The 13,524-nt window shown below is 56.3% G+C and overlaps 2 protein-coding genes across 2 annotated transcripts; both read left to right on the top strand.

Annotated features, from left to right (window-relative positions):
• Nucleotides 1-3,107: 3,107 nt before the first annotated feature.
• On the top strand, nucleotides 3,108-4,273 carry LOC132071886 (uncharacterized). The gene is made up of 2 exons (XM_059469721.1): nucleotides 3,108-3,449; nucleotides 3,572-4,273. The coding sequence occupies exons 1-2, from the start codon at nucleotides 3,147-3,149 to the stop codon at nucleotides 4,193-4,195; spliced, it is 927 nt and encodes a 308-aa protein (XP_059325704.1). The 5' UTR covers nucleotides 3,108-3,146; the 3' UTR covers nucleotides 4,196-4,273.
• Nucleotides 4,274-4,705: 432 nt separating this feature from the next.
• On the top strand, nucleotides 4,706-13,283 carry NAPB (NSF attachment protein beta). The gene is made up of 11 exons (XM_059467717.1): nucleotides 4,706-5,172; nucleotides 6,978-7,057; nucleotides 7,383-7,499; nucleotides 8,204-8,250; nucleotides 8,328-8,405; nucleotides 9,091-9,146; nucleotides 9,374-9,458; nucleotides 10,000-10,104; nucleotides 10,345-10,413; nucleotides 10,624-10,674; nucleotides 11,685-13,283. Exons 1-11 carry the CDS (start codon nucleotides 5,075-5,077, stop codon nucleotides 11,787-11,789), a joined length of 891 nt encoding a protein of 296 aa, XP_059323700.1. The 5' UTR covers nucleotides 4,706-5,074; the 3' UTR covers nucleotides 11,790-13,283.
• Nucleotides 13,284-13,524: the final 241 nt, after the last annotated feature.

Below are 13,524 nucleotides of genomic sequence, written 5' to 3' on the forward strand. Positions count from 1 at the left end.
TGCCTCTGAAATGGATTGGGATGGATGTAGGAGAGCCTGGCTGATCGGATATCCAGGAATCCAGGGCTGCCAGCAACCTGAGCTGCCTGAGTGGCCCAGGGTCGGCCTGCTGACCTCCAGAGGCCCTGCCAGCATTCCTGCTCCGTGCTGGGAGCACCAGGAATGACAGACAGCCCTGACCAACACCCTGCCAGGGAAAAGAGCTCCCATACCAGTTCACGCACATCCTGCACGGCTCCACTCACTCCTCTGCTCCTGCATGGATGAATTCCTGCTGCCTCAGGGGGCTCTGGGGCTGGGGAGAGTCCAGCTGTGCTGCTGGGTGATCCTGGGGAGCGTTCCTGCTGCAGGCATTCTCTGAGGCACCGCAGGGTGTCCCTGTCAATTCCATGGATACCCCAGAGCTGTGTGACAAGGTAGTGAGCCTTGGCCGACCAGTACCACACCATGCCTTCCAGGTGGGGATCCCCAGGGTCCTGGCGGGGATCCCCAGGGTCCTGGCAGGGATCCCCAGGGTACTGGTGGCTCTGGAAGTGCCGCCGGGCGCTTCCCACCACGTCAGCCGTGAGGAGCAGGAGGTGGTCAGCCATGGATAGGAGGTCAGGCTGGGATGTTAGTTGAGCACTGGCCCCCAGAGCACCTGGGAGGGTGTTTCTGACCCTCTGGACATTAGCCAGGAGCTGATTTGCCTTCTCCTCAAAGCCTTCTTTGCTCCTCTGCCTCTCCTCTTGGGGGAGGTCGGACAGAGCTGCTCCAACCACATCTTGGATCAGCTGCAGCTGTTTCTTGTTGACCCTTTCCAAGTGGAGCAGCAACGCCTTGGCCCTGAGGGCCACGTCCCTCTGCAGGAGCTCGAAGCGGGTGGCCAGGCTGGCAGTAGGCAGTGGGGAGTGCAGGAGGGTGTTGGACACATCCAGCAGCGCTTCCATGAGCACCTGGATCTCCTCCCGGAGTGCCAGGATTTCTCTGGCACCGTGGTCTCCAGGGCAAGATAGGAAGGAGAGCCGGGCAGCCTCCTGCAACCTGAGGGAATTCTCAGCCACAGCAGCCAGGAGGCTCCGTGGGCCAACCTTGTTCCTCACGGCTCTGCTCAGCTCCCTCAGGAACAGGACATCCCTGCCCACGAACTGATCCATGGCATCCAGCAGGACACGCATGCCAGTGGCCCACTGGACACCGTGCAGCTCCAGCATGGCCTTTTCCATCCCACAGGATTCCCTGAAGGACACTGCCTTCTCCAGGAACCCTTTGGTGTTCAGCTCAGCATGGGAAAACTTGGCTTGGAGCTGCAGAAAGCTCTCCTGGACATGAGAGGGATTGGGATTTTCCCTACTGCAGGCTGCGCTTGCAATGCCTCCTGCCACCTGCACTGCTCCTGCTGAACCCAGCAGGGTCTCATCCAAAGCCTGCTTCCCTCTTGGAAAGTCACCTGACAGGATAAATCCAAGCACTTGCTGGGCCAGACCATTCCAAGAGCCTGCCACAGCTGCCAGGCACTCCCGAGTCTCCTGGATCCTTCCCGAGAGCCTGAGTGCCATTTGGAGAAGCCTGCCTGGAGCAGGGAGCTGCCCAGGGGCCGTTTCCTTGGCCAGGCTGATGATCCTTGGGGTAAGGGCTTTGATATCCCAGTGCTGCTCCAGCACCTGCAGCTGGGGGGGTTCAGCCACAGGTAGTGCTTCCCGTGCTGCTTCCACATATCCATCAGAGAGCTCCAGCAGGATGGAGCAGGCAGCATGGACAGTGTCCATGTCACCAGCCTGGGATGCTCCCAGGAGAGCTGTGATGACAGAGTGTGTATCCCCTTTCCATGGATCCAGGTGGGGGTTAGCTGGTGGTGAAGATGGATGACTTTGGATATTTCCTTGGAATGCTGCCTCATCCGTACTGGTTCGTGTCCCAGCATGGGATGGGCTGAGCTCCAGCCCCTCTTCCACCCTGGTGCTCCGCACTTGCTCCCGGAGCGGGCTGAGGATCTCTGGGTGATTGGAGCCGTCCAGCCCCGCTTGGACATGGAGAGCAGAGTCCAGCAGGGAGCTGGCTGCCTGGGAAAAAGCACCCCGGCTTTGGAGGCAGGAAAACCTTCCTGGAATGAGGGCCGTGACTGCTCCCAGCTCCAGGATAGATTTGGCCAATTGTTCCACCCACACCAGCAAACCATTCCTGAAGATGGGATCCGTGGTCCTGTCCACGTGCCGGGTGGAGGCTCCCACCACCCAGCGTGCCCAGCCCATGAGGCAAGCGCTGTGCCAGGAGAATCCCTCAGGGTCCCAGCGTTCTAGTGCTGCTTCACACCATTCCTGTTGCTTGGCCAGCTCCAGGATGGATAACTCAAGGAATTCCCTCATGCCGATGGTCTCCTCAAAGCAGTGCAGGAGGCTGTTGGTGGCTCTGGCCCAGGCACAGCTCAGGGCCTGGAGCTGCTCCATGGTGTTCCCACTTGTTTCCATGAGCAGGGAAGGGAGGCTGGCCAGGAGGCTCCGCAGGTGCTCCATGCCCTCCCGGATTTCCCTGGCAGTTTGGGCCTTGGCACACCTGGCCAGGAGCAGATCGGCCGCTCGGAGCATCCGCTGGGCCTGAGCGAAGAAGGAGGCAATGAGGGGCTGGAGCTTCCTTAAAATTCCTCCAGCTCCTGCTGGACAGCATCCTGAATGGGCAAGGCTAAGGGCACCTTCAACCAGCTGCCTCAGGGGCTCCTTCTCCTGGAAGAATCCATCCAGGATTTGGCACAGCGTGGCCCTGAGCGCTGCCCGGTCCAGGTTTTCCAGTTCTTCCCTCAAGCTGTGACATTCCCGCTCCAGTCCCTGCTCTCCCTGGCCCTCCCTCTGGCTCATGTGGCTGCAGATGCTCCTCCTCAGCTGCAGCAGGGCCCAGCAATGTTCCACCAGCTCCAGCTGCAGATCTAGCCTGGATGACTCTGCCAGCAGCATTCCATGGAGAATGACCGCGTCCAAGTGGGAGCTGAACCCGCCCTCGGAGAGACGCAGGGGGTCAGGGTGGGAGAGGAGAGCCTGGAGCCTGCTCAGCTGCTGGGAGAAGATCCCACTCCTGTCCTGGGGCTCCCTGAGCAGGGAGAGGAGCTCCCTGATGGTCCTCTCCGTCAGCTGGAATACAGAATCCTGGGAGAGGTCAGCTTGGCTGTCCCTGGAATGTGTCAGGGCTGTGTGGATGAGTGGGACGCACTTGTGGAGCAGCTGCAGGGTCTGGGCCAAGCTCTTCCCTGCAGGACAATCCCGGAGTTCCTGGAGGCGCTCGGCTGTCAGGCGGCTCAGCCGGAGCACGGCCTCAGCGAAGGGCTGGAATACAGCCAGCAGCCCTGGAGTGTCCCGGGCATCCCGCAGCACGCCCAGGCATTCCAGGAGCCAGCTGGCAGTGCCACTGATCCTCCTCATCCCTGCAGCCTCTTCCAGCTGAAGGATCTAACCAGGAAACAAGGCAGAAAAGCCGCTCAGGTCAGGAATTCCCATTCCATCCCTGGAGCGGGAGGAGGAGTGGTTTGCTCCATGGATCTGCTGGAGCTTCCCGCTGCTCGTGCCCCTTCCCGGTGTGCCCTCACCTTTGCTGTCTCCATCAGGCTCCTCCTGGCGGCCGCTGCCAGGTGCTCTCGGTGCCGGGGGCTGTCCGGATGCTCCTGGAGCTGGAATGCTGCCAGCACCACGTCCCTCCCGGCCTGGAGCAGGGATTCACCCACGGGACACGCCTCCGTGCTCCCTTCCTCGCTGGAATCCTCAGACAGCCTGGAGTGGAAGGACTGGGCTCAGCTCTATTCCCCACTCCCAATCCCGCCTCTCCAGGAGGATGCAGGCTCCCTGACACCTTTTCCATCACTTCCCAGCCCAAAATCCACCCGGGAGACTCCCACCCACCTCACCTCCTTGCCACAGCAGCGAGTTCTTCCATAGCTTTGGCTAATTTTCCTGCCTTTTCCCCCAAAGTGGGAAAGGCCGAACAAATCCCATCTTCCCGTTGCAGGGCGAGGAGGAGGTGGCAGAGCTCCACAGCCATGGGACAGAGAATTCCCTGGATAGCTTTGTTTTCTGTTGGGAGCCCGAGCTCCGAGAGAGAAAAAGGCTCCATGTCGTCCTGCCTGGAAAAGGGAAAAACCCCTGGGGTTAATTGGGATCCAGTGCGGAACAGTTTCCCAGCGAGCCTGGATGGGGATGGCAGTTCCTGCCTCGGGAAACGCTCCCGGCTTTAATTTCGCCCAGCCCTGAAACCAGGTCACTCACCTGGAATTCCTGGAACACCGGAGCCGGGATTTCCTTTCCCGGGGGATCATCACGGGGTGTTCCCGGCACTGCAGAGCCGGCATTCTCTCACAGGGAGGGATTCGGACATCGGGGCCGGGGGGAGCGCGAGGTCTTTGCTGCCCAGTTCCCGCCGCTCCCGGGACGCCATGCGGGACGTTCCCATGGGAGCGACGCCGGGATGCGCCAGCGTCGTCATGGCGACAGTGGGCGCGGGGTGATGGCGTCACACCGCGCGCCGGCCGCGGGGCACGCTGGGAATTGTAGTTCGACGGGTTGTTCGCGTTATGGGATTCCCTCGGCCCGGGTGCGCAGGGGAGGGATCAGGCAGGAATATCCATCCCAGTTTTCCCCGTACAGGGCTCACTCCTTCCAGGGGCGGTTTTGAACAACTCAAATGTGCGCTCATGTAACGGGGGCAGGACACAGGTGACCCTTCTGATTATCCTTAGTGTGGAATACTCCCAGGAAAGTGTAGCCTCCCTCCCGGGAATCTGAGTTTACAGGTGAGGTAATTCCCTGGACACTCGGAGAGTGACATAAATAACCTTCAGGATAAGGACTGGTCTGCTGCCACAGATCCCACCTCCAGCTGGGATCCCGCTCCCATTCCCACATCCGTCTTTTGAGTTATCTCCCGAAGGAATCCCGCTTCGGGAATAGCCAGAGGGAGGAGCCGCTCATCCCCGATCCCGGCCGGATCCCGCCGCATCCCGCATCCTGCGCGCGCCCCGCCCCGCGCACGCGCCCGGCGCGCTCCCGGTGCCGCGGAGGAGGAGGAGGAGGAGGAAGGAAAGAAGGGAGGAAGGAGAGCAGGAAAAGCGGGAGCGATGGACAGCGCCGGCAAGGAGCGGGAGGCCGTGCAGCTCATGGCGGAGGCCGAGAAGCGCGTCAAGGGCTCGCACTCCTTCCTGCGGGGGCTCTTCGGGTGAGCGGCCCGCATCCCGCATTCCCCCTTCCCATCTCCCGCATCCCCCTTCCAATCTCCTGCATCTCCCCCCGCTTCCCCGGCTCTGGATCCTCCTCCTCAGCTCTTGTCCCCCTTCACACCCCCATTCCCGGCTCCTGAGCCCCCGGCCCCCCTCCCATCTCCTGCATCCCTTCCCTCCCCATCTCCCACATCCGCCCATTTCCCTATTTCCTGCCCCCCTTTCCCATCTCCTCCGTCCTCTCCTTCCCGATCTCTTCCCCCTTTTTCCCAACTCCTGCCCCTCACTGTGGGTCAGTGTTTTCCTTATCCCTGCCAGAGCACGGGGAGGGGGCACACGGAGCGCTCCCATCCCGATCCAAGCCCGGATTCCCTGGATCAGCCCCTCCTGGCCATCGCTGGTCGCAGCGCTGTGACGGGCGCGCTCGGCCTCTGCGGCTCCTGTCCCCTCCCCGCGCTCCTCATCCCGGCCTTATCCCGGGGGGAATCATCTCCCGGCATCCCCGGGTTCGCCCTGGCACGGATGGGCTCTCCCGAAATCCCAGGGAACCCGGGCATCCCAGGACTACGGCCGGCGTTATCCCAGAAAATGGCAGAGCGTCCTTTTCCCCGGGCCTGCTGTTCCTGGGGGTGTGCCTGCAAACGGAGTGGTTTGGCCACCCCAGTCCTGCTTTTCTTCCGTTTTTTTTTTTAAGGAAAGAACATTCCCGGAGCGATGCTCTGTGCAGGCCGGGAGGTTTTTATCCATCAGCCCGGAAAAATCGGCTGCGGCCGCCCGAAAATCCACAAGTTTTAAATAGAAATTTCTCTCTGGCCGCCGGCAGATTAATCAGTCAGGGCCTGCTCCAGGAGCATAATCCGGGTGGCAAATTCCTGAAAATCCTTGGAGGGAACGGACAGAGATTTCGAGAGAGGAATTTTTAATTTTCAGGGCTAAAAGCAGATGGAGGGGAAAAAATAGGAAGGAAAGGTGGGGGGGGTGGGGGTGACTCGGCTCTTGGCACCTTCCCTGCAAACGGGATGTCCAGGATTCCCAGTGCCGGCCAAATGCCTTCTTCCCACTTGGGCTCTTCCTGGAATTGCTCCATCACCTTGCACAAGAGCTGTTATCCCTTTATTTCTGATTTTTTGGGATTAAAAGGCTGGGACTTGCCTTGTTCCAGAGACCTCTCCGGGTGTAGCATTCCTCGGTGCTGCCTCTGTTGGCTTTGGCTTGTGCCAGAGGTGCCTTCCAAGGGCAAGGAGGGATCCAAAAATCCCTCCTGTGCTTCCAAACCAACCGTGCTCGGCTGCCAGAGGGAGAGAGGGAGGGGAGAAAAGTGCCAGAATTCCCAGGGGATGGGAAAGAAAGTGGAATAATCCCTGTTGTGAGGTGGATTTAAGAGCAGTGTGGTTGTGGCACTTGGGGACATGGATTTTGGGGAAATGTTGGATTCATGGGCTTGAGAGATTTTCCAGCATTAAGGATTCTGGGATTCCTTTTTTAGTGTGGGAGCAGAGCTCAATCCCTCCTGGCTCCTGTCAGGGAGTTATGGAGAGCAAGGAGATGCCCCCAGAGCCTCATTTTTTTTCCCAGGGTTTCCATGAAAAATCTGCATTTCCTTACCAAAAGTCTGACCTTTGGCATCTTGGAATTCTGGGAGAGCCCCCAAATCCAGCATTCCCCTTTCAGTGTTCTCCCATGGGGAGTGGAATCAGCCTCACAGAGCCCGGAGAGGCCAAGATTCCCAATTCCCAATCCCAGCTTTGGCTCTGGAGCCGTTCCCTCCCTGCCTGCCCTCAGGAGCATTCCTGCTGCATTCCAGGGGCAACACCCGCGTGGAGGAGGCCTGTGAGATGTACACCAGGGCTGCCAACATGTTCAAGATCGCCAAAAACTGGAGTGGTGAGTCCCAAATCCTGGGATCTGGGGGGGCGTGGGTGATCCCAGAGCGCCCAAACGTCTTCCTGTGAATTATTCCATGGGAAATGGTCTCTGTGTCCGTGCAATTCCTATGTAAATACTGGGAGAGTGTACAAAGGGAGGCAGTTCCTATTTAAATACTGGGAGAGTGTACAAAGGGAGTGAGCTGAAGGATGTTGGAGGGATTTTAAGATGCCAGCTGATGATCCTGCTTGGGAAGCTCTCATCCCTGAGTCTCCCTAGGTTCTGGAAGAGGCGCATTCCCGCTCGCTCACGGGATTCACGGGTTGTATTCCCTCTTTTCCAGCGGCAGGAAATGCCTTTTGCCAGGCAGCCAAGCTGCACATGCAGCTGCAGAGCAAGCACGACTCAGCCACCAGCTTTGTGGATGCTGGGAATGCCTACAAAAAAGCAGATCCGCAAGGTAAGGCAGCGGAATACGGCACTGGAATGTGGGATTGCTCCCAGCCAAAGGCTCACTGCTGGCACAGCTGCATTCCTGCTTTTCCACAAGGTGCTTTGGGATGATGCAGGAGGTCAGCGCTGTCCTGGCGTCTCCTCTTGGTGTTTGTTGGGATTTGGGATGCTGCAGGGTGTTGGGACTTTTGGCAGCTTCCATCCTGGTTTGGCTTGGCTTTGGGGAATGGCTTCAGGCAGTCACTGAGCTGGATTGCAGGAGGATCCCTGCTGTGTCCCCGAGGCTTTCCCCAGTCCTGGCCTTTGTTGGGATTAGAATAAAGGATCTGGGATTCTTTTAACCAGGCTGTGATTTTTGGGAAGGTCTCCAATCCACTTTTCCCTAGCTAGGTCTGGAAGCAAACCCCCCACCTCCCATCAGCATTATCCCAGGAGACGGGAACAAACTCAGGGTGAATGACAAACTCTTAGATTCCCTGGAAAACAGCAGCGTTTTGGAGTTGATCCCTTGTAGTTTGCTCCATTGGGGGATGCAGACAGCAAACTTGGGGTTGGGTCATCCTGGTGTTTGTTCCTTTGGGAATTGCTTGGGGTGCCGGGGCTGAGGTCATTCCAGAGCCCCGCTCTGTGGGCAGATATTCCCTGGATGAGCTGCCGGGTGGGTTTGGGAGCGGGAGTGGCTGACGCTGTTGTCTCTCACACACGCTGCAGAGGCCATCAACTGCTTAAACGCAGCCATCGATATCTACACGGACATGGTAAGGCCCCGCTCCCGGGAACGCCGCGCGGCCTCCCGGGAACGCCGTGCCTCATCCCGCTCCCCTCCCGTCCCCAGGGCCGCTTCACCATCGCCGCCAAGCACCACATCACCATCGCCGAGATCTACGAGGCCGAGCTGGTGGACATCGAGAAGGTGAGGGGACATCTTGGTGACAACATCAGTGACGTCATTGGCAGCCCTGGCGCGGCTTTCCCAGAAAACCCGTGGTTGCCACATCCCGGGAAGTGTCCAAGGCCAAGCTGGAGCAGGCTGGGATGGTGGAAGTTGTTCCCAGCAGTGGAAGGAGATCACAGCTGGAGGTCACTTCCAGCCCAAACTGTTCTGGGATTTCCTTGCCCTGAGCTCAAGAATTCCCTTCTCCCATCCAGCACCGGAATTCCTGGTGTAGGTGCAATCCAGCCATGAGCTGGAGTTAATGGTTTTCCCAGCCTGGAGGTTTTCATGGAGCAATCCCAAGTCTCTGGTGTGTCCCTGTGCCAGCAGCACTGGCCAAACGCTCCAGTGAGGATCCACCTCGGTGTTCCCCACTGGAAAAGCTCTTTGGGAGTGTCATGGAGCCATTTTAGTCACTTTTAGTTCCCACTTCAGCACTGATTCCCTCGTTCCCATTTCCAAACTCCCTGAGCAGAATTCCCGCTGTGGATCTCCTGCTGGAATTTTGCAGGACAAAACTGGATGGGATTTAGGGGTTATTTTCCAGGCAAGGATTTCCTTCCTCAGCTCCACTCCATTGGATCCCACCTCCCTCCCTGAATGTTGCTGCTGTTCCCTGGGGTGCTGTATCCCGGGATGACTGATCCCACATTTCTGTCCCCAGGCCATTGCACACTACGAGCAGGCTGCAGATTACTACAAGGGAGAGGAATCCAACAGGCAAGTCCTTGGGATCAGCGGGAAGGGCTGGAACAGGGATCTATCCCTGGAAGAGGGATCCATCCCAAACACTCCCACAACCAGCACACTTCTAATTTGGGCTGTTCCAAGAGAATTCCTCTAAATCCCTGCTCTGGGTTCCCACTTCTCTCTCTGGGAATGGGTGCTGGGGCGTGGGCTGGTGAATTCCCAGGATTCAGGGCCTGATTTTTGGGATGTGGTTGCAGCTCAGCCAACAAGTGTCTGCTGAAGGTGGCGGCCTACGCGGCGCAGCTGGAGCAGTACCAGAAAGCCATCGAGATCTACGAGCAGGTCAGGAGCCACATCCCATGGGAATAGCACCTTCCCAAGGAACAGGGCCCGGGGTTGGCAGAACTGCCAGAATCAGGGAATTGTTTAGGCTGGAAAGGTTCTCTGAGGTCAGAGTCCCACTGTTCCCCCCGCATGGCAAAGTGTCCCCAAGTGCCACATCCATGATTTTCAGTGTTTCCAGGAAAAGGTTGGGAAAAATCCATAAAAATTCCCCTTATAAAAATTCCCCTTTGAATGTATTTACAACTCCCTTTGGCAGAAAATTCCCTCCTGGATTTATCAGCTCTGCCTTTTGTCGGACATTTACCTGGAAATACCAACAGAGTGTTAATCCTGGAGCAGCTTTTCCCCAAGTGGATTTGTTTTTCCATTTCGACTTCCCTTGGGATGAGTTCAAAACCTCCCTGCTTCCCAACAGCTTTTTGTCATTTTTCCCATGCCTTTTTTTCCCAGCCCTGTGGCTCAGGGTGGAATATGAATTGGTTTAATCCAGGCTTTCCTTTCCTGCCCCTTTTTTCCATGTTTTTTTTTTTTTGTCCAGGTGGGAACAAACACGATGGATAACCCTTTGCTCAAGTACAGCGCCAAAGAATATTTCTTCAAAGCTGCCCTGTGCCACTTCATCGTGGATGAGCTGAATGCCAAGGTCAGTTATCCCAGAATTCCCAATCCCTCCTCACCAGCCTCAGCCAGCTGGGAGAAGCTCAGTGGGCTCACAGCTATTTTTCCAAAATCCCTGATCCCTCCTCAGCAGTGGCTGGAATTCATCATGTGCCACTGTCACATTGGATTCTTAGTGAATATTTTCCTAAGTTTGAGGATTGGAAGGCAAATCCTGGGGAAAAATATAGGAATGGTGTGTGAAGGAATCTCTTCTCTCTTCCAGCTTGCACTGGAGAAATACGAAGAAATGTTCCCGGCTTTCACAGATTCCCGGGAATGCAAGCTATTGAAAGTGAGTGACCAGGGGGATTTCTCACTTTTCCAGGGTTTTTTTCCTTTATCCCAGCATTTTAGAGGACATCAGCCTCGCTTTTCCCTGGGTTTGGCCCAGACCCCTGTTTGTGGTGGGTGCTTTTCATGGTCTCTGTTCCCTGGGATGAGATGCCGGAGTGGGAACATGCAGGAATAGAGCATTCCCTAATTTTTCCTGGTGTTTTCCCAGAAACTGCTGGAAGCTCATGAGGAGCAGAACAGTGAGGCCTACACCGAGGCTGTGAGTACCCATGGGTGCACTTGGGAATGCTGCTTCTTCCTTCTCTTTTTTGGCATGCCTGTGCCCTGCAGAGAGGGGCTGGGGACAGCTGGTACAGCAAGGTCCCAGCTTTCTCCTTAAACATTCCTGGCTTTTCATGGAGAATTCAGATCCTGTCTGGGTTTGCTGTGGCTCTCTTGGCGTTTTACAGGAGCCTAAAGAGCTCAAGTCGGGTTTGGAGAGACTTTTCGCTGGACTGTGGCCCTGTGCCTTTTCCCTTTTTCCCTTTTTTTTCTTCCATTCCCTTTTTTTCCTCTGCTTTCTGTTGTTTCCCCCCACTTCTCCTTTTTTTTTTGCCCTTCCTCCTTTTCACCCCCTTCCCTTTTTCCCTCACCCCTCTTTCTTTCCCTTCCTTCTTTCTAGTACCCTTTTCCCTTTTTTCCTTTCCTTTCCTTTCCTTTCCTTTCCTTTCCTTTCCTTTCCTTTCCTTTCCTTTCCTTTCCTTTCCTTTCCTTTCCTTTCCTTTCCTTTCCCTTTTTTCTTTCCCTTTTTTCCCTTCCTGTTTTTCCTTTCCCTTGTTTTTCCCCACTTTCCTCTTGCATTTTTTCCCCCTTTCTCCTTGTATTTTTTCCCTTTTGTTTTTCCCCTTTGTTTCCCCTCCCCTTGGTTCTTTCCCTTTCTCCTCTTCCTCTATTCCTCTTCCCCTTTATCTCTTCCTCTTTTCCACCCTTCCCTTTTTCCCCCTTCCCCTTGTTTTGCTTTTGCCCTTGTTTCACCTTTGCCTTTGTTTCCCTTTATTCCCTTTTCCCCTTATTTTTCTCTCCCTTTCCCTTGTTTTTTCCCCCCCTTTCCCTTTATTGCTCTTTGCATTCCCCTCCTCCCTTTTCTGTCCTTTTCCCCTCCCCTTTATTCCCAGGAGGAGCCACTCGTCTATTCCCATCTCTGCCACTCCCCCCCATCCATCCCCGCCGCATTCCCGCCTCTTTCCCTTTCCCTCCCGCTCCCTGATCCACGATTTTTGCCGGTGCCAGGTGAAGGAATTCGACTCCATCTCGCGGCTGGATCAGTGGCTCACCACGATGCTGCTGCGCATCAAGAAAACCATCCAGGGCGAGGGCGACGGCGACCTCAAGTGACGCCCGCGGGCCCTTCCCGCCTCCAGCCGAGGACTTTTCGGGAATTCCCGACCCAATCCCGTGCTTTCTTTCGTCGCTTCCCACTCCCATGGCTCACTGTGTTTCTTTAGCCCCCGCTCTGTGGTGACGCTCCGGGCGGATGCCAGGCGGGAGAAGCCCTTGGAGCGGAATTCCTCCTTCTCCTCCTTGGGTTTGGTCCCGCCCATCCCGGTGCCTGCACTCGCAGCTCCCGGTTTTCCTGCTGTCCCGTTGGTTCCAGCATGTACATATTCCATCACGGCCAGCACAGTACCAGTAAGCGCTTCCAGCCCGTTGTGTTCCCGTTTTCCCGTTCTCAAGTGTTGGATACACTTGGATTTGGGGGTCTGGAAGTGGTGCTAGGCAGAGGCTTTGGGAATTGGGAATATCCTGCACATCCCCACCACGCCATAGGCATTCCAAGAGCCTTGGGTTGGTGTCGGCCCTAGGTCCTGGTTGGTTTCCATCTTTCTTGGATTGATTTCCCACTTTAGTTCGTGGTGCATCCCATCCCTCCACTCCCAAATATTCCACCGGAGGAAGGATCTGTTTTTGCACCTCACCCTCTGCGTGTGCCGGGCACAATCCCTAAATTCCGACCCTTTGGCTGCACGCAGGTGTGGATCCCACAGGAGCCTTGTTGGAATCCAGGTGGCAGGGGGGGCACAGTTTGCTTGGGAAAAGTTGAAAAATTCCTGCAGGAATTGATGGGTGTGTGAGGATTGAGCTGCCTGGTTTTTCCAGGATGCATCGGAGGCGCCGGGAGCTTGTGCAATTTGTCACTCTTTGGGAAGAGTGAAGTCAGTAATTTAGGGCTGTTCTGGAGGCTCCAGGCAGCCCCAGCCCCTCTTTCCTTTGGAAAAAGTCAGGTTGGAATGTTGGGCTTTGGATAGAGCTTGGCTCGTTGGGCTCTAAAGTTCTGAAAACCAAAAATCTTGATCCATGCCAAATTCTCCTTGGTTTGGTGTTTTCCCACCCTTCCCGATCTCTGTTTCCCACAGGTCCTTGTGTTCATCCCAAACATCCCAACCAGATGGAAAAGTTGGGAGGCAGTGGGGGGGATCTCCCAGCTCCACAGAGTTCATCCATTCCCACCCTCAGGAATGGCTTTATCAGGCGTCCAGCACTGTGGGAGCCGGGATGAGGGGAAGCACAGCTTGGGAGGCTCCACTTTTCCCGGTGTTTTTTCGGTTCTGTTGCCGTTCCCCGTGTCTGTGTTGTAGGACAGGAGGAGCAGGAGGGCTGTTACTCCATCCCTACACCTGGTAGTTGTGTGTGAGTAGCTCCAGCATGTCCTCTGCTGTATCCATGGTGAATTGTGACGGTTCCCAGGTGACAATTCCGCCACTCCCGCTGTATTCCCGCCCCACCTCCATCACTCTCTACTTGGAAAACTTATTTAAGGAAATGGCCTTAGCAAGAATATCATGTTTGGTGTGACTCTGTACATGAATAAAGTGAAAATCATGGATGGAAGGAGGGAGAAGTGGTTCTTCTGGAAAACTCAAAAGGCTGGAGCACGGTGGGATGATGGAGGCTGGGAGGGGCTGTGATGCCTTCAATTCCTGTTGGGAATCAGGGAATGATGTGGGTGGGAAGGGACACCTTCCACTATCCTGGCTTGCTCCAATCCCTGTGAATACTTCCAGGCATGGGGCAGCCACAGATTCTCTGGGAAAACTCTTCCAGGGCCTCCCCATTCTCATAGGGAAGAATT

This window comes from Ammospiza nelsoni, chromosome 3 (genome assembly GCF_027579445.1).
Source record: "Ammospiza nelsoni isolate bAmmNel1 chromosome 3, bAmmNel1.pri, whole genome shotgun sequence".
NCBI classification, from domain to species: Eukaryota; Metazoa; Chordata; class Aves; order Passeriformes; family Passerellidae; genus Ammospiza; species Ammospiza nelsoni.

What these genes read in the sequence shown, in the direction of transcription:
- LOC132071886 (XM_059469721.1), top strand. Translation starts at nt 3,147, where the DNA reads ATGTGTCAGGGCTGTGTGGATGAGTGGGACGCACTTGTGGAGCAGCTG. An exon ending in AAGGCAGAAAAGCCGCTCAG is followed by an intron (nt 3,450 to 3,571) that starts GTCAGGAATTCC and finishes TGTCTCCATCAG; the next exon opens with GCTCCTCCTGGCGGCCGCTG.
- NAPB (XM_059467717.1), top strand. Translation starts at nt 5,075, where the DNA reads ATGGACAGCGCCGGCAAGGAGCGGGAGGCCGTGCAGCTCATGGCGGAG. An exon ending in GGGAATGCAAGCTATTGAAA is followed by an intron (nt 10,414 to 10,623) that starts GTGAGTGACCAG and finishes GTGTTTTCCCAG; the next exon opens with AAACTGCTGGAAGCTCATGA. An exon ending in GTGAGGCCTACACCGAGGCT is followed by an intron (nt 10,675 to 11,684) that starts GTGAGTACCCAT and finishes TGCCGGTGCCAG; the next exon opens with GTGAAGGAATTCGACTCCAT.